Source organism: Oncorhynchus kisutch, linkage group LG11 (genome assembly GCF_002021735.2).
Source record: "Oncorhynchus kisutch isolate 150728-3 linkage group LG11, Okis_V2, whole genome shotgun sequence".
NCBI lineage: Eukaryota > Metazoa > Chordata > Actinopteri > Salmoniformes > Salmonidae > Oncorhynchus > Oncorhynchus kisutch.
The window spans coordinates 61,263,357-61,283,889 of record NC_034184.2 but is presented as its reverse complement, the minus strand read 5'-3'; the positions used below and the strand labels follow the sequence as shown (position 1 = coordinate 61,283,889).

The 20,533-nt window shown below is 43.9% G+C and overlaps 1 protein-coding gene across 1 annotated transcript in view; it reads right to left on the bottom strand.

Annotated features, from left to right (window-relative positions):
- The window catches only part of LOC109900187 (POU domain, class 6, transcription factor 2), a 92,051-nt gene that overhangs the window by 60,777 nt on the left and 10,741 nt on the right, over nt 1-20,533 (bottom strand). The window contains exons 2-3 of the mRNA XM_020495893.2: nt 11,934-12,031; nt 6,463-6,670 (exon numbers count right to left, since the gene is read on the bottom strand). Coding sequence (XP_020351482.1) covers nt 6,463-6,670; nt 11,934-12,031 — 306 coding nt within the window. The remainder of the gene's footprint in view (nt 1-6,462; nt 6,671-11,933; nt 12,032-20,533) is intronic.

Genomic DNA, 20,533 nt, shown 5'->3' with positions numbered 1-20,533 from the left:
ACTATGAATTTGACAAACACTTACAAAGCTGCTATATGTAACTTTATGGGCGATCCGACCAAATCTACATTGAAATGTGGGTTATAAATCTGCCATTCTCATTGAATGCAAGACTAAGAAGTGGTGGATCTGTTCTATGTATGCTATTTCTATGCTTCCCTTCTTAAGTTTAGTTTTTGCAAACTGTGGCAGTATTTCCTCCAAACACCGGCTTTGAGGGCATTATTACTTTTATACAACGGTTTACCAATATATTCAAATAATGATTGATATATTTTCATTAAAAATGTTATTTTGATTCATTTATTCATACTATTCCATCCTTCCACAAGATATAGTCCCGGAACAAATCTAGCGTTGCAAGAGATGTGACCCAGTCATTTGTTTTTTTTGTTCTGTATCTATGGACGCGACCCAGTCATTCAGTCTTTTCTTTCTGTATCTAAGGACGCGACCCAATCGTTCGTTCTAAATGTTCCATTCCCATACTGGCTGGCAACGTTCTTATCTTTGCTTGCTAGCTTGCCAACTACGGCAAATTTACAGTCACATTGTCACGTTCTGACCTTAGTTCCTTTGTTTTGTCTTTGTTTTAGTAATGCCGCCCCAAGGCAGAGCTGGAGGCAGCGAAAGCCGAGAGGCGGAGTTATGAGGAGGCAGCACGGCAGCGCGGCTGGAAGCCCGAGAGGCAGCCCCAAAAATGTATTTGGGGGGGGCACACGGGGAGTGTGGCGAAGTCAGGTAGGAGACCTGCGCCAACTCCCCGTGCTTACCGTGGATTTCCACACGCTAGCTGCGGAGAGGGTGCCTGGAACCAGTGCTGTTCGGCACGTTCCTGCACGGATTATCGGAGGAAGTAAAGGACAAGTTTGCAGCCCAGGAACTACCGGTGGATCTCGTCTCACTCATCGCCTTAACCATCCGGATCGATGGACGGGAACGGGAACGTAGGAGGGAAAGGAGGTCTGATTGTGGTCCCAATCGCTCACTCAAGGATCCCACCTTGCATCTGATGAACTCCGGAAGTCCCCGGCGTCTACGTCCCCGAGAGGAGCCAAGCTTACCCGAGTTCCTCCAAGAACCTCCGAAGAGTGCCGATTTACCTCGGCAGAGCCAATGCAGCTCGGCAGGGCTAGGCTGTCTCCAGCCGAACGCGTATGCAGACTTAACACCCATAGTTGTCTGTATTGCGGTACTACCAGTCATTAGGTGTCTACCTGTCCCTTTAAGAGACCTAGCTCGTTTGTAGGAATGAGTACTCTTATGGGTCTTAAGGATAATTTTGCATCTCCCCCTACTCGCCCCCTTCTCCATGCCACCCTGCTGTGGGGCGACCAGTCCAAGTCTCTCCAGATACTCATCGACTTGGGGTCCAATATGAGTCTTATGGACGTTACCGGGACGTCTGTTTCACCTGTCTTTGTCCTTGTCTCCACCCCCTCCAGGTGTTGCTCATCTTCCCCATTATCCCCTGTGTATTTATACCTGTGTTCTCTGTTTGTCTGTTGCCAGTTCATTTTGTTTCGTCAAGCCTCCCAGCGTTTTTTCCCCCCTCTGTTCCTGTCTCTTGTTTGTTCCCTGTTTTTCCCAGTTGTGACCTTTTCTGGCCGCCCTGGGAATGCCTGCCATCCTGTAGCTTTGCCCCACTACTCTGGATTACCGACCTCTGCCTGACCTGACCCTGAGCCTGCCTGCCGTCCGGTACCTTTGGCCCACTACTCTGGATTATTGACCCCTGCCTGCTTGGACCTGTCATTTGCCTGCCCCTGTTACTGTAATAAACATTGTTACTTCGACACAGTCTGCATTTGGGTCTTGCCTGAAATGTGATTGTTTCACCTTTTTTCAATTGACCTTTTTTTGTATATATCCATAAAAATTATGCCAGCTGATTAGGGATTTTGACTGGCTGAGAAGCGCTGCCTGTCTGTCTCATCCGGTTCATTACTATTGGACAACAGGAGATTCAACATTGAAACAATGTTGCAAATGTCGGAGAGACAGACAGCAACATTTATACAAATCTCCACTGATTAATAACTAAATGTTAGAAGTGTGAGATTATAGTGGAGATCAAGTTTATAATTTGCTTGGCTGGGCTGATGAGAGAGTGGATTGTGCAGTCAGATGGAACAGAGTAAACAAGCATTTCAACGTCATAGATTACTTAAATGTAACATTTATTTAAGAAAGTCAGTTAAGAACAAATTCTTATTTACAATGACGACCTACTCTGGTCAAACCCGGACAACTCTGTACCACCCTATGGGACTCCCCAATCATGGCTGTTTGTGACACTGCCTGGATTTGAACCAGGGTGTCTGTAGTGACACATGCAGTGCCTTAGACCGCTGCGCCATTCGGGAGCCCAATTTAGCCGGTGGCAACTTGTGGAATAGACACCGGCTGGAATGTGGTTTTAACCAATCAGCATTAAGGATTAGACCCTCGTTGTATTATGATTTTCTACATTGCTTGTTTTGTCACATAAACTGAAATTAGGTGAACTATTATACGTTTTGCATAGCTCATCTTTACCACCATGACAGTCTGCTGTAGTGTTAGTTATTCTTAGGATCCTCAACATTAACATTTTTATGTGACAGAGCTTTTTATTTACTGCCAAGTACGCACTCATGCAAATGTGCGCACGCGCACACACACACACACATTGTGTGACAGTATAGTGGCAAAGTGGCATGTTTGAAATGCACCAATGGTGGAATGGGTTGAGGAAAAGGGTATAGACAGGTATAGACAGGTTACTTTAAATCGCATGGTTCCTGGGAGCTGTGGTGCTGTGGTGAGCTAATCTCTTAAAAGAGCGGTGGCGTACCCCCACCTGCATTCAGCTGAGCGGGAGAGATGGAGTCTGACATGAACTAACTAGTGCACCCCTTTGATGTTGTAATGAGCAGAGTGATTTCCATAATTTGTGTCATGTTAACACCCACTCACAACATGAAAATGGCACCGATAGTGTTTGAGCGTTTTTCATCAAACCATGGAGGAGACATGTCTTTGATTGCTACTGAAACGTCTTCTCATTAGGCGGTACCGCTAGGTGAGTGGGATGCACAGCGTTTATCTACCTGGATCCCCGAGTGCCGTTTCAAGTGAGGGGAACAATACTCTCACCTCACCATTGGAACGGTGGTCTCTGATGTCATGTGCGCGGTGCCTGGTGCCTGGGCTGAGAAAAAATAAGGACGGGATACGCTTATTAATAAGAAAGGGGTCTGTTTGGTTGAATTGAGTCTTGAATTAGTGTCGAGTCAGTCATAGAGAAAAGAAGCAGGCGAATGATGTTTCATTTATTTCCCTCCATTGAGCATTACAATTCTGCTTCTTTGATACTTTACAACTTACAATACAAGGAAGGCAATCTTGCATGGCCAATTACTGTAGGCTGTACGTGCAACAAAGCAGTTTTGAAAATCCAATAAAATGTTATCACACTCCTAGAAAAAAGGGTTCCAAAAGGGTTCTTCAGCTGTCCCCGTATGATAACTTTTTTTGGTTCCCTGTAGAACCCTTTTTTTAGTTTCAGGTAGAACCCTTTTGGGTCCCATGTAGGACCCTCTGTGGAAAGGGTTCTACGTGGAACCAAAAAGGGTTCAACCTCGAACCAAGAGGGTTTTACCTGGAACCAAGACTAATTCTTCAAAGGGGTTCTCCTACAGGGCGGCAGGGTAGCCTAGTGGTTAGAGTGTTGGACTAGTAACCGGAAGGTTGCAAGTTCAAACCCCCAAACCGACACGGTACAAATCTGTCATTCTGCCCCTGAACAGGCAGTTAACCCCCCAATGACTAGGCTGTCATTGAAAATAAGAATTTGTTCTTAACTGACTTGCCTAGTTAAATAAATAAAATTATGGGGACACTTGAAGAATCCTTTTAGGTTCTAGATAGCACCTTTTTTTCCAAGAGTGCAGGGTATTTATATGAGTAATCTATATTTCCAAGAACGCTATATCTAGTTAGGTACTTGTTGTGCAAGTGTGTTTTGTTTCATTCACATATCTAATTATACAATATACAACAGTAATATAGTAATAATTACGTCAAATTATGTTAATTACAGTTAATCAATATGAATCATCACATAATTGGACAAACAGCATAACCCTAAACTAGTTGCAGGTACAGCAGTTTAAACTCTGTTACACAAGATACCTTTCTCCCTTGTCTAGTTTCAATGGGAATTTGTTTGTACAGAATGTTTCCTGGCATAAATCATTCTGACAAATAACAAGTTACACTGGGTGCTGCTGTGTTTACCGTGTCCGCGACAAGATGCTGCTGCTCCGTTTTATTTAAGCAGCAGCTCCAACTTTACTGCACAACCTCATTACAATGACGGTTATTCATCACTCCGTCTCACAACTCTCCAGCCTGCCATCTCTCTCTCTCTCTCTCTCTCTCTCTCTCTCTCTCTCTCTCTCTCTCTCTCTCTCTCTCTCTCTCTCTCTCTCTCTCTCTAAGTGATCAAAGATGCTTAACGGGAATCGCTTGGCTCTCACATTTCTCTGCTTATCTCGGTTGTAAGAATGTTTAGCACCTTAAAAAAGCTGATGGGGTGAACAATACGGATTAAAAAGCCGGTGAGCGCTGACAGAAAAGGTATACTTTTTAGCATCACATTTGGGCATATGTTAAAGCGTGGAAAAAGTGGAATCCATCCTGGCTATAGTAGCTACTAAACTGTGCTATGTACTGTGAAGAATCCCCCCCCCCCCCGACATATTTTCTGATCATTAGCCGGGTCATTAGATTTAAATAGAGTTAGAGATCCTCCTGTAGTCTCATTACTGTAGGCTAATAGTTGTCTGTGTCTGTTGTGACGCTAATTAACCAGCGTAGCAGCGTGTCACGGTGCGGTGTAGCAGGGCTGTAAACACACTTGCTCCCGAGGTCGTGAAATGAGCTGGCTGCTAGCTCTCGGCACTGCAGGCGACAGTAGGGAGTAGGGACACTGACAACAGTAAACGTGTGATTAATCAGGGCTGGGGGGGACTGGGGTGAGTGGGGGGGGGGGGGGGGGGGGGGGGCGAGGGCAGGGGCAAGGGGGCAGGCCGGGGCTGCCTGACAGAGGTGCTGTGCCAGCAGGCCTCATAGTCAGCAGGGCCCTGATGAGCTCCGACAGGGGAGAGTGGAGCGGCGCCGCGTGGCCAGAGGGCCCTGGACACAGTCAAGACATTTAGCTTCACTCCTGACTTGTGTCACTTTCTCTCCACGGAGGTCCCTTCGATGCGTCCCTCTCAGATAGGATGGCAGGAGAACGTGTGAATGCGTCTGTGCCCTTAAAAAGAAACCGCAGAGGAGGCATTTCTTTCCTTAGCTTTGTACCCAACGAACGGTGAAGTACAGCAAGGGATTGCGGACCGAACCGTCTGTTAAAAAAGATGACTGAGAGGTGTTGGTTATGTTCTTTCAACATTATGACAATGTGTTTTGTCAGTCGGTTATCACAGCCTCTGGCTTGTCCCACATACAATATGAGAAGTTGTTGAAGTGTGAGACAGACAGACCTTCTGGTCCCATTATCCTCCATTGCTCGGGGATACATTGGAGGGGCTTCAATGGCTAGATAGATGTGGGGTTTATTAAAAGCCCACCCCATAGCGATGATGCACGTTGTTATTTATGCATGTTTGTGTCCATTAGGGGCTTCTAACTTCCTTCCCATTTCCTCACTCATTCCATCTGTCCATCCATTTCCTCACATGAAGAGAAGGTGGGGGGGGGGGACTCCTCTCTATGCACTTTGTGCTGCACTGGCATTATTGTAATCTCCACCCAAAAACACACTGCTTTACATGCAGCCTGGCATCTTTTTACATTAGCGACTCCAGGCCCCTCTCATCCAACATTCATGACTGAAGGTTTCCCCAGCCATCCCTCAATCTAATGGTATAAAAGAGACAATGTTTTAAACATTAAAATGAAAACCATTTACAACTATGATCAAAAGAGAACACTTGGGCATTAAAGTTTAAAAGGCGAGGATAAGTACAGCCACGTGGACGGACGGATGAGGATGAAAAGAGAGTACAGTGCACTCTTACGCAGAGAAAACAGGCACAAAGTGCTTTTGCGCCGCGCGGCAAAACGCTGACCTGTAATTAATATGGCTCTTTCTCCAGGAAAGTTGAAGATGAGATGCTTTTTGGAACATAACCCCCCCCCCCAAACTCTTTTTTATCCCCTCTGGGATTTTTAGATTGACATTTTTTTTTACAGGTGAATCGTAACACATAACCTGTGTAGCATAAACTGTAGATACTGGTACATACAGTGTGTGAGGACGAAATGCTTTTGGTGAATGTCATAACATGAGATCACTGCTGTTTTTACGTTAAAATGCATGCATTTATATGCATTACTGTCAAAAACGACTGTAAATTGAGTCTCCCGCCCTGTCCTCTATAGGTTATCTGGTGGAGCAGAGCCCTCTCTTACCTTGCAGGTTCTGTAGGGGAAGGGTCATGATGCCCTGTGCGGCTGCTGCAGCCATCAGGCCCTGGATGTTGGCCGTGGGCAGCGAGAGCACCAGCCCCTGCTGGCCTCCCAGGTGACCGCCTGTATTGAAGGGGATGAGGATGGGCTGGTTCAGGCCTGGAGACCCCCCGGCCAGCTGCTGGGCTAGTTGCTGAGCCACCAGCAGAGACTGAATAGAAAGACACTGGGTTACAAAAATGTATTGACATTAGTAAAAGGCATAGTGAAGGTGATGAATGTATTAGTGTGCATAGTAGCGAGAGGTCACATTTACACATTCCATTTCATCCATAAAGATGCATTTATGATATTCACATCAAATTCATCTGGGAGGGAATGAATGGGTTAACAAGGCAGCCACGCATGTCACACGCTCATTTCACTCAAGTGACTGAAGTGCTTTAATCAATATGCTGCTCTGACGAATGCCGTTTGTTTTTGTTGATGACATCTGCTTTGAAACATGCCACAGCCAGAGTGACAGCCGAAACGCAGTGCTGCTTATTGGCATGTGGAAAAAGGAATACAACTCCAACCTTTGAATGAGAGCAGTGCATTTCCCTCTCAGATGGATGCAGAATGGTTTACATTTCATTACAATGAACACACAGGTTTTTCTCGCCCGAGGTAGAGTATGTCATGATACGCTGAAGACCACACTATTTACCAAGAGAGTTTTCATCTTATTTTTCGTGGCTGTCTATTTACCACCCGAAACGGATGCTGGCACTGAGACCGTACTCAACGAGCTGTATACATGCTCCTCCAGGGGCGGCGTTCCTAGTGGCCAGGGACTTTAATGCAGGGAAACTTCAATCGGTTTTAACTCATTTCTACCAGCATGTTACAAAAAAAAACTCTAGACCACCTTTACACCACACACAGAGATGTGTAAAAAAGCTCTCCCTCAACCTCCATTGAGCAGATCTGACCACAGCTCAGCTCAGCATTCAACACCATAGTGCCCTCAAAGCTCACCGCTGAGATACGGACCCTGTGACTAAACACCTCCCTCCGCACATGGATCCTGGCGTACTACAACACCTGTTGTCGTCGGTGCATATGACAAATAACATTTGATTTGATTTGACCTCTGGTACCCTAGAATCAGTCATTCCGCCAATATCAGCACTTTCCTCCTTTGCTAGAAGATACAGTACATCACTGACTTTGTGTAAGCATTCACTAATATTAGTCAGAGTAGAATCTATGTAGTCACAGACACAGACGCTAAGATATGTTATCTGGAGTATTGCCAGGAGACATTTGGCAGAGTAGAGGAGCAGATCAAATGTACCTTCACAGGGAGTGGGTTTGCAAATATACAGACAACATTTCTATTGCCAGAGTGCTTTGACCCCGAGTTTAATTCATGTTCTTTACACAAGATGTGGAAAGGTTGTAGCACCATCGGAATACAGAGCTGTGACATCCAGATATGTATTCAACTTGATATCATCGAAGATTTTCTTCAGTCTGCCAGATGCGGACTTCTCATAAAGTCATCAGAGGAAACAAGCCTTTTGCATGGCGTAAAGCGACATTCCTAAATGACCTGCTGGGATGTGCCTCTAGACAGAAAGAATGCATGGTGTCTTTGTGTCCAAGCCCAGCTTGAAAAACATCCCTTTAAACGTCTCAGCTCCTGTACGCCTGTAGTGTACCTGCCTGCCCTGCGACCTCGGTGCTGCTCCTGCTCTGCATGACTCCTCTACACTGACCTGAGCCCACAAAACTTTAACAGTACTAGGCAGCTATCTGCTTCTATTTTGAATGGGGCGTCTGTGGCGAGGGAGCGGAGGGGCCGACTGGTGCCAACATGCCACCGTACTTCCAGGCTTGGTGCTGCTGGGTGACAGCGGTGTCACTAAGATAACCCGGCTCGCTAAGGAAAGCAAGCACCAGTTCCGACATAATCACAGTTTAAGGAATGTGATGTTACACGGGTTTAACGCCAAGAGGCTGGGAGAGATTGGAAGGTGAAACACTAGCATTTAAACAGAAAACAGGGCAAGAGAAAACCTCCTGGTCACCTTTGATCAAAAGGTGACCAGGGACGAAGCTTTAATAGTCAATGACATGGGGAGAGGTTCAGTGCTAGCAACTGTATCCTGTAAACAAAACTGATTAAATAACAATGATTCTTGTTTTTTTTATTATAAACCGGATGGGTCGAGCCCTGAATGCTGATGGGCTGACAGCCATAGTATATCAGACCGTATACCGGGGTATGACAAAACATTTATTTTCACTGCTCTAATTATATTGGTCAATAGCAATAAGGCTCCTCGGACGTTTGTGCTATATGGCCAATATACTGTACCACGGCTAAGGGCTGTATCCAGACACTTCGCGTTGCGTCGTGCCTAAGAACAGCCTTTAGCCGTGGTATATTGGACATATACCACACTCCCTCATGTCCTGTTGCTTAAATAGTCAATACTCATTAGGTTTAAAAAACATTCAGAACCATTTTAGTTTGCTTTGAAGTACTATAGAAAACCATAAGACAAAGGAGTGCCACTGGTTGACTTTGAACGTATTCCAAATGACGTTTGTCATTAGCTATAAATAAGGAATTAGTCATTTGAGTGAGCAAAGACGAACCATCAAAGGACAATAACAAAGGGAGGGATTTTGTCAGTGCAAGTGACATATGTTTAATCTGGGTTTTTTTTTAAAGTAAATTTCATGTTGAATTGTAGTGGCAGATAATCATAGACATCTTTGAACATTCATTTCAACTTCAAATTAAATGAGATCCTTTCGCCTGACACTGAAGACCGAGCTACATGGAAGGGAATGGTATTAAAAAACAATTCTACATACATCAAATGTACTGCTGATTTATTATTACAAGCACGTGTCTGCCAGCTTCAGAGCACACCCCTTGCTATTTGTCTTTGGGCTGTGTTTGTTGCTGGGCGGCTCATGGCTTTTGTGAAGAGAAGAGGGGGGGGGGGCAGTTTAGAAATTGATTGTCTACCTAACTTGCTTCTGTAAAACATGCAAAGTGTGAGTACTAATTTAACTGAACATTACATCTGAAAAACTTGCCTCGGGCCGCCACCACATTCCAGATCATAAAAACTATATTGTCTTTTAAAATACCAGAGCATTATAGTAAACAACCCATTCTGATTCCTTTGGGTGTCTGTGTGAATAGTTCGGCATTATTTCCCGTTCTTTGTTTGTCTTGCCTGTCTTTCCAACACAGGTCTAGTGGTATTGGCTTTGGCATGGCTGACAGTTGAGTGTGGAGGAGTGGGGCTCCAAGGGAGCAGGCAAGTGTTCTGGGTTGGAGTTTGGTTCTGGATGGGGTCTGGGTGGGAATCCAGACCTGGATAAGGTACTCTGCCCCTCTGCATGTGTTCTGGGTCGAGTTGGGCTCTGGATGGGGTCTGGAATGGGGTCTGGGTGGGGCTGGATGGGGTTTTAGACCTAGATGAGGTACCCTGCCTCTCTGCATGTGTCTGGGTCGAGTTGGGCTCTGAATGGGGTCTGGGTGGGGCTGGATGGGGCTTTAGACCTAGATGAGGTAACCTGCCTCTCTGCATGTGTCTGGGTCGAGTTGGGCTCTGTATGGGGTCTGGGTGGGGCTGGATGGGGCTTTAGACCTAGATGAGGTACCCTGCCTCTCTGCCCATTAGGGGCCAGCAGGCCCTTCCATCTGCAGCCCAGGCAGGCGCTGAGAAATGGCCCGTAATCACAGAGATAGACGACTTTTGTCGGGGGGAGGAAGGCACATTCATGTTGGGTAAACTACCCTCGGATAATGGCTGTTCGCACAATATCCGGCTCTGGAGAGAGGATCTATCAAAACATATTGATCCCGAAACAGGAGAATTGGTTATGGCATGCGCAGCGCCTTTGTTTCTGAAAAGTGTTAGATTCACTGAGACTGTACTGACAGCATTAATATATTAGACTGAGACTGTTGGGGGAACAATCTCTTGTAGCTCATACAGTAGGCTCTGGCACAACCAGTTGCACTAAAGCATTTCTATTTGGTCTAATACCCTTGTTTAGCATCCGTGTATTAAACAGCTATCATATCTCTCGTCAACAGTGTGGTTTTAATCCGTTTGGTTGTCGGCTGCTCATTCTGCTGAGCTGAGTGAGATAATTCAGCAGGGAACTCAGTGAGTTAGTCTCTCTTCCCCTCACATATCCTCTTTTGTTTACCCTGATGAGGATTGATTCAGTAGCGGATCCCTTAATTGAGTAACACTGAGGTCCGTGTCCCAAATGGCACCCTATTCCTTAGTCCCTAGAGCACTACTTTTAACCAGGGCCCATGGAGCTCAGGTCAAAAGTAGTGCACTATAAAGGGAATAGGGTGTCATTTGGGATGCAAACCCCCTGAGTGCCGGGAGAGTGGGCTCATTAAGGGAAGGGAGGGAGGGAAGCTCTGTGCCTGCTTGGTTGCCTGTCTGGCTGTTCACACTACTGTGTTTAGGGAGGTGACAGTGAGACAGCACTAATGAGATAAATGTTCATTAAACAGGGCAGAGCCACCAACCCAGTAAAACCAATCACGTACGCTGGCTGTCCTACTGAGCTGTTTAGTAGGGCTGCCTGGGGATGGAGTGCGTTTTGTTGGCCTTGAAGGGGAGGGGCAGAGGAAATGTAAACAACTCTCTATATATTCTATGCTGATGACAAAGTGATCACCAAAAAACTGCTTTATAGTATATGCTCATAAATACATCTCAACTGATTATCTTTGGGGAGGATTTGATATAGTTTGGAGATCACGTTCATGTTCTGCTGTATCTGGTGGGATTATGTGTTTAGGTGCAGCCAGCGGTGTAAAGTACTTAAATACTACTTGAGGAGCTTTTGGGGGTATCTGTACGTTTTACTTGACTATTTATATTTGACAACTTTTACTTTTACTTCACTACGTTCCTAAAGAAAAGAATGTACTTTTTACTCCATACATTTTCCCTGACACCCAAAAGTACTCATTACATTTTGAATGCTTAGCAGGACAGAAAATGGTCCAATTCACACACTTATCAAGATAACATCCCCGGTCATCTCCACTGATTCTGATCTGTCAGACTCACTAAACACAAATGCTTTGTTTGTAAATTATGTCTGAGTGTTGGAGTGTGCCCCTGGAGTGTGCCCCTGGAGTGTGCCCCTGGAGTGTGCCCCTGGAGTGTGCCCCTGGAGTGTGCCCCTTAATATAAGGAATTTTTGATTATTTGTACTTTAACGTTTGATACTTAAGTACAATTTAGCAATTACATTTACTTTTGATACTGAAGTATAGTTAAAACCAAATACTTTTAGACTTTTACTCAAGGAGTATTTTACTGGGTGACTTTCTGTTTCACTTGAGTCATTTTCTATTAAAGTGTCTTTACTATGACAATTTTCCACCACTGGGTGCAGGTCAATAGGAGACATGGAGAGACACCCACCTGTGGTCCCACCGGGTAGGCAGGGTGACACTGTCCCAGCTGACTCTGTTCTGACGGGCTGCTGCTGGTATCAGACTGGACAGAGCCATCACGGGCTCCTGAGGTAGAGAAAGATAAGAGGGGGAGAGAGAGATGTTAATCCACTATAACATTGAAACAATCAGGCACAAAAAAACATGCACGCGCAGACATAGCCAGCTGTGATCACACAGCCCCGAGTACGGAGGGGAGGGGAAGGGAGGGGATTTTGTGTTAAAGTGCTATATCAATAACCGCTGCGGCACCGTTCACAATCAGCGCTGAATAAACGACCCACCAGTTGAGAGTCTCATTGACGTGAGGATGATGCTTACCAGGCACCCGCACCCCGACGGCCTCGATTACAGCTGAGGGATGAGAGATGGAGGGCCACATAAACTGTGGGGCCCGGCCCTGCATCATTCCCACATTTACATTGTTGAGTATCATCACCCATCTAACCCCCCTCCCCCCCTTGTACCAGAAGACAGCCTGTGGCTATGAGACACAATTAGACCTGTTTCCTACAGTATGAGGCCACGGCGGAGTAAGGAGGCACACATCCGACAGGGACATGATAATAAGCCTGGCCTGCTGTGTGATGTGACGGCCGGAGAGAAAACAAAAACCACTCAGGGTGGGTGGGCGGTGAGACACAGATTTGTGTCCCAAATGGCACCCTATTCCCAAATGGCACCACTACCTTTTGACCAGGGTCCATAGGGGACCATTTGTGACACAGGCACTGACTGTTAAAACATGGACTCTCGCTCTCAGCATCTCTCAACAGCTCACGCGCATCTCAGACCTCAGTCATCATGTGTGATGACGTGTTTTGATGGAAAATTCCCTTGCCACTATAGTACAGTTTTTATAGGTCCCTTCTGCCTAGCTGTTGTAACTTTTATACTGTCGATAAACCATGAAACTATTCATTAAAAGTGTGTTCCTTCAGATAGTTCAGTGATAAACTATTTGCTTTTGTACCATATGGGCGAACTTGTATAACGTCCATCTTTGCCAAAAGTCAAGAACATTGATCACAAGTCAAAAGAAGTCATCAATACAGAGGTCTCGGCATATTGATATTTTCTCTAAATGCAGCCATACATCAATGGCAGGCTACTATACAGCCCTTTCAATGTAATTGTACAACAGATTAAAACTCACTTTCCACAAAAACTTGAATTCAAGTTGGTAAAAGAAGTCAAGGAAAGTAGGAAAGCGAGTGGGAGAGTTCTAGAGAAAGCGAAAGAACATGAATGCACTTGTGTATCCCTTTTCAATTTGAGCAAGTTACAAGTCGAAAAATATATCTAAAACAATCACTGCATCAAAGTTTGACCTTTGTATTACTTAAGGCTTTGCTGTCAAGATGTGGTTGCTGTTTGGTTGTGTGGGACTGGGACGGTACAAATTTGCGCATTACGTCCGAAACTCCACTCTGCCATCCAAAATCATCTCATCTTTACATAAACTCCAAATAATTGGTGAATTGTATGACCCATCAAATGAACCTTAAGCATTTGATGCTTGATTTAATTTCCCTAGGGGACAAGCCCGCATTTTGAGCTGGTTTCTACCTCTGGCTCACTGGGCCAGCGTCTTGATATTGGTCCACATAAACCCAAGCTTGTCAACCCTGCAGTCACTTAACATTAGACAGTGCAGTTTCTTACCAATTTTACCCATTATGGGTCAAACATAGCCCAACCCAATGCCTTTAATTATTGAAGAGATGAAATACCACATTGAAGACAGGCTTTGGATTTGGACAGCAAAAACCTAGTCTCATCCTAACACCAGGGCAAACATTCAAAAGAGGTTATCATAAGTGCATGATGATGAGCTTAGTTTAGGGTTTCTCACTGATATGATATATGACATCAATTCAACCATTTCCTCTGACTTGATCTAATTTCTTTGAAGACAAGTTTCTTCATGTAATGACAACCGGAATTCACAAGTCAATTGAGGATCTCATTCACATTTGTGAATATATTAGGGCATTACTCCATAACCCCACTGGTTTCCAATCAACTTCGACAACTACAAGCATGCGTATCATCAAATGTCACATCAAAGAACGACAAGGACGACACTGGAATTGAACATTGAACACTGGCAGCAGTTCATCTCATTAGCATATATCCATTCCATCTCAATATCAGAGATGAAATAAACAGGGGCTTGACTGTGGCATCCCACCCCCCTAATCAGAGGGATCACTCCGCTCTATTATTGATGAGCGAATGAAAGTTTACAGCATGGCAATACCATCAATAAGTAATGAACATAGTTTGTGCATAGTGAATAATATATTCCATTTGATAAGCAGGAGCAGAGGGCTACGGCTGATTAAATAACTGCTGTGTGCCTTTCATTGCGTCATCTCGCAATAATTTAGCGGGATGTTGAGAGAAAGCGTGATCTGCCTGCAAATATCTATGACGTAAACACGTTTAGCACCGGGAAAGGAATCGATAATAAATAAATGCACATGCACATCTTTTCCCCGAGGTGTTGGTCGTGATTTCTTTAACAAAATTAAAACGCTGACAGGAGGAAATATCTTGGGAGTCCCATCTTCAATAATCTTTTATTACTAGGTTCTTTGTTATTTGAACCAGTTTATATATTGTGAAGGTTTCTTCAAGTGGATTCCCTTTTGGACAGTAACACCGGACTGACAACAGCTATAATGACGCTTGGAATGATAAAATGATGTTTTATACATATTTTCTACTTACACGTTAATACAATTTTATACTTCAGACTGAAGTAATTCCTCCACTATTTTGTGCACAAAAAATCCAGAAAGCGTCAATGTGTTCATATTTCCTTTTGAATTGGTACACTTTGGTACACTTTTCCCAGCATTGCAGCACATAGACCTAGCATTGAACTTAAGAGCTTAATGCTTGTTATTATAACTCTGTTATTTGTGCTGATTTAACACCACTGAACAACCCCAAACTCTCTCCCATATATCCTAACCACAGTCATCTCTTCTACACTACAACAACAATGATTCCGATATCAGTGATCGGTGGCTTATGGTGTGGAAATATCCCCAATATCTGACACTAAATAAATTATCTTGCATTGATCCCCTAAGTGGCGACTGGAGGCCCACGTTCAATGCCCAAACAGGGCAGAGGGTTTGTATATGGGGTGCAAAGAGCTGCATTTAATTGACGTCATCCGCGGCTCGTCTCAATACAGAGTGCTGCCCCAGGCACAACACCACACAAAACAATTAGTCCGCATTTCATAAAGCAATCAGTTTGCCATCTACTCTAATGCAACAACTGCTTCATCCATTGACCATGTGAATGACATGGGTGTTATTGAAGGCTTTGTGTCCGAGTTAGCTTCCACCCCACTGCATTTATGAATCCATTTTTGTCCATAAAAGAAGCGTTAACACTTAAAGCTATTTTAGTGGCGATGCATTATAAGCTGTCAAATATTGGAGAGAGCGCAGCGGTAACGATTCAGGCTTTTCAAAATCAACCAGCCCATAATCTCCGCAACACCCCCTTTTTTTTTTATAGTAATGGCTCTTTTCAAAACGCTGGGCTAATGGCATGTTGTTTCGTTATGTAGCTGTTCTCATTGAGATGTAATATGCAGGTTGACGTTTATTGGGATGAATCTTGTCCTGGAGGCAGAGCTGAGTGATTTCTAGATGGGCCAGCGGCAAAGTCAAACTTGGCTATACAAACTGTGCCTTTGGTCTTCATTTAAGGTTAGCACTTTGGTTAAGGTTAGGGTTAAGGTTAGGGTTAGGTTTAAAATCCGATTTTATGACTTTGTTGCTGTGCCATCTAGTGGCTACCCTGCAGAGCTGCCTCCAGTACATGAGTCATCCTAATAAATGACAATGTGCATTTAATATATTAACAACAACAATGACTAAACGTGTCTCAAAACGGTTTATTCCCCCTCCATATTTATTATTCACGCTTTTTTTCTACTATTAAATATCAACACAATATCGACATTCAAAAGAAAACACATTTGTGCATTCTTATCATACAGTTTCTATTTGCCATGGAAATATGTGTTTTTGTTCCTTATTGTTGAGTGCTAAACAAATGAGAGTGAAAGCCCAAGCTGCAGGAATCAATAGAGATTCACTGATGATGGGGGTCAGGGCATCATACTGGGCGAAATAAATGACAAGTCACATCATACACAAGGTTTAATTCTATCAATACCAGACCAATTGTGTTGGATTGTTTGGCCATTGATTCCACTAATGCTTCTGAAATGCCTGACACGGCATAGCTTTTATGGTATTGGCACAAACACAAGTTTACTACACACGGGAGCGAAAGAGGGAGAGGAGAAGAGAGAGAGTTTCCTATTCCCCAGTAAGTCATACTGCATTATATCTGAAAATAAGAGAAGTGACAGTACTGTATAGTGCCCTGGATTTACAGTGGTTTAAATGGACACATACAATTAGATTTTGGATTTGTCAATAACTCAGCCATCGTTCGACCAATCCCTTAGCTTTTCTCAAACTAGGTTAACACACGCACCATGGCCTATGTTCCGAACTTCCCAAGCCTTTTTAAACCTCAAATACACTACAGGTCTGACATTTCCTGCGTTGCAGGAACGTTGTCCTGCAAAAAGGGTGATCAAATACGTCTGTAGCATTGTTCTGTCTTTCATTGAGCACACCAAAGCCCTCAACAATAACCCAGAGGATAATGTTCTGCCAATAACCTCTGGGTCCTCTTTATTAGATGGCTCCCCGAGGATGAGCAGGAAAGTAATACTCTGTTTAGAGACCCTCAGAGGAGAGGCTGGCTGGTTATACGTCAATAGCGGTTTTTGGAGTCGGAACGCGCCAGACATTGACTGTTGAGTGGCTGCCTGTAATACCATTAGCTGCATTATCGTACACTAGAGCCTGGAGAGCTGTCATTTCCTTAATTAAGGGCCCAGCGCAGGGGCTTGGTGGTCAGGGGCCAAGCCAGTCTCTCTGGGCCCCTTATATTAACGGTTGATTTCTGCTGGAGCAGCAAGGAGCTCCAGACCCTACAGGCAAAAATATCAAATTCATTCATTATTCCACCAATAAGTGGAATTATGGAGTCAAGGTATTACACGGGAAGCAAAGCAAAGCACATGGCAGTGTGGATTGGATTTTTCACCTCAGCAGTTCTTCAGCCACTTCTGGCGACAGTAATTACAGGACCACCAGAGAACATGGGATAGAGGGGGTATAGAGACTGACTAAAGACTGTCTTACCATTAAGAAATGATTACAGGGTAAAAACTATGTTTTTGAAGTGTAGACCCCCCCCCTGTTGCTGCTCAGTGTAGTTATTGGTCATCGTCAGTATATGTAAATGTAACTGATAACAGGGAAGTAGCATCCTCCCATAGTTATTCTCTCTTACATGGCCATGGGTCTTCCTAGAACAGGAAGTGCTCTTGGCCTGCTCTTACCTGCCTCTCCTTCTGCATTGAAGTGGACCAGGAGCCAAGCAGACTGGAGAGCACAAGTGGGACAGGATGAGGTCAATTGGAGGGAAGGGGTAATGCTCATCTCAAAGGTCAAGAAGGAGAGGGTGTGATGAAGAATGAGAGAGACGGGGGGGGGGGGGGGGGGGGGGTGGAGAGGAGAGGAGGAAGAGGGGGAGAGTTGGAGAGAGAGAGCATTTGTGCAGGCAACTCTCAGGGGAGCGGAACACTTTGCACATGAGTACATCTGTTGCGGTCCATTCTCCTCATTCCCCAAGCAATGTCAACCTGATTACCTCAGGGTTGAAAGAGACCAATAACAATCCCAAATTATTCCTCATCCTTTTATGGTCATCAGTGCAGCATGGACGGTGAAATCAGGGCCTGCCTGAGAGAGCTGTAAGCCTGTTAGGAGAGCTGGGGAATGCTGAGGTGCCTCCCTTCCTATTGATGGGAGCCTCTTCTGAAATTACTTAAATTATATTTGTGGTAAATAGGATTCAGCCTGATCTGGTGCCCCCTTCATCGTCACGCAAGAGGGTTTCTCTTTAACCATGGCTCTCTGTCTGGATCTCTATCCAACATGTTTTCCTGTCACAAACAAAGTCATTTGTGGAGTAATACGGCTTCATGTTCAAATGAGCAAATAAGTGATTCATCATTATATGCAATTCATTTCAAAAGTACTCGACATGACCAAAACTATGTGGACACTAGGGCTGTTGCGGTGACCGTATTACCGCCACACCGGTGGTCACGAGTCATGAAGGTAGTCAGATTCCACATGACCATTTAGTCACATGTGATTAGGCTTCTCCAAGCTCTGATGCTGCTGGTCATTAGTAGACTACCAAACTTGCTAACTGGCTGGTACTCAGCACTCTATTGTCCCTCTAATCACTCTGACATCAATGCAAATGTAATCAAAAATCTAATCAAACACTTCATGAGAGCCCATGAGCTCATGTTGCGCAAAATTTCTATAGGCTATGCAATTGCGTGAGAAAACAGAGTGATGACCTTTACTATAAAGAGGAGGATCCCATCAGTTTTCTGTAGACTAGGTCTACTATATTTATTTCTCAACTTTCCTAATATTTTTCCTAATATTTTATAATATGCTTATATTTAAAACAGGAGTATTGCCTACCTGGCTGGCATGAAAACGAACCACGAGAAAAGCGTCCTCCATTCGCTATTTAAGTGCATAGATGACATGTATTATTTCTCGCTGCCCCTGTTTCGATACAGGTGCATGATAATGGTCCATTCTAAATCACAACAAATTTCACACATATATTATTTAGTATGTGTAAAGACAAGATTAAATCAGAATAGTCTTGATGGGTGATAATATTAGCCTATTACTTGAATTATATATTATCACTTGTGAATGATGCCCAGCATAAGAAATAATGCCTTTTTGTTGTTGTTGACTTTTTCGAATCATAGTGGCACACCTCATGTAGCCTAGGCGATAGGTCTATATGTTTTGATAAGGTTTGTATCACAACTAAAGTGGCAAAATAAATTCCTAAAATTAAACCCATTAATGCGCTTTACAAGGGCTGTAGAGCATAACTTGCATATATAAGCAGCAGAGTTTTCAAGTTTGGGGAAGATAATTTTCACCCAAAAAATGCACCTTTATAATAAAAGCATTACATGCATAATTGCAATCGCAATAGTGGTGTTTTCCGCTAATGGAACATTGCTGCGCTTATAATGTGAAGATATAGCTACATAGTTTAGCAACATTTTAAGCTAAACATTCTGCTCTGTTGCATCAGCCACATTGCTTACATTTTTTTGATGGATGCTAGTGGTTGTATTAATTTGGGATCTATCGCATCCCATTACTGTCCCAGACTATGTTTGGAATATAGGTCGACTTTTGTACTATATAGGTCGACTTTGTACTATGGGGGATAGTAGAATGACATAGGCTAGTGCTTTTGCTGTTCGTTAGGCCTAATCATCCTGCTAGCAGACGAAAAGTAAACGTGGACAGTTCTTTCAATATCTTCAATATGCACGTCGGAATTGGATAAGGACTCTTGCAGCTGCATCCCCGATGTGTCTGCCTTCACTTGTAGCCTGTGAGAAAGAGCTGATCACGTGATAGAGTCGCATCATGTTGTCCAACATTTTTCGAAGAACTACAGTTACATTAATAACTCTAAATTAAGCATATAGGAATAAATATGTATTTGGTAACCGCTGAACACAATAGTCGCATTCCTTCAAACAGTTTGGAGAAAATTGGCTTTCTATTTTATTCAGCTTTGTTAAATTGTATTCTTCATACTATAAAATAATGCCATGGAATTCTAAGCAAATCTTGTCTGCTAAATGAACTAGTGTAGCCCACAGCCATTTGAATTAGCCAGATAAGGACCTAACATAAGGACAACTTAGAGTTTGCTACTCTGTTCTTCTGAAACACACTACATTTTCTTCATATCATGCTTCTTTAGACCTGTCTAAAATAAGTATTGGATTTATGGTGAAGGTGTAGGCTATATTACATGGATTTTTTTTTACTTTTTAAAATGTAGATGTTCCAAAGGTCTGCATCAGTGGCTTGTAGACTATGTGTGGAAGTCAGGAGATGCTAAATGTGTTTATGTTAATTAACAGGCAATTACCGTGAGACCGACAGTTATTTGCTAAAAAATCACCGTCTGACGAAATTTTGTGACCGCCACAGCCCTAGTGGACACCTGCTCGTCGAACATCTCATTCCAAAATCATGGGCATTAATATTGAGTTGGTCTCCCCCTTTGCTGGTATAACAGCCTCCACTCTTCTGGGAAGGCTTTCTACGAGATGTTGGAACATTGCTGCAGGAACTTGCTTCCATTCAGCCACAAGAGTTTTAAGGAGTTGGGCACTGATGTTGGGCGATTAGGCCTGGCTCGAAGGGGTTGAGGTCAGGGCTCTCTTCCACACCGATCTCGACAAACCACTTCTGTATGGACCTCGTTTTGTGCACGGGGGCATTGTCATGTTGAAATAGGAAAGGGCCTTCCTCAAACTGTTGCCACAAATTTGGAAGCACAGAATGGTCTAGAATGTCATTGTATGCTGTAGCGTTA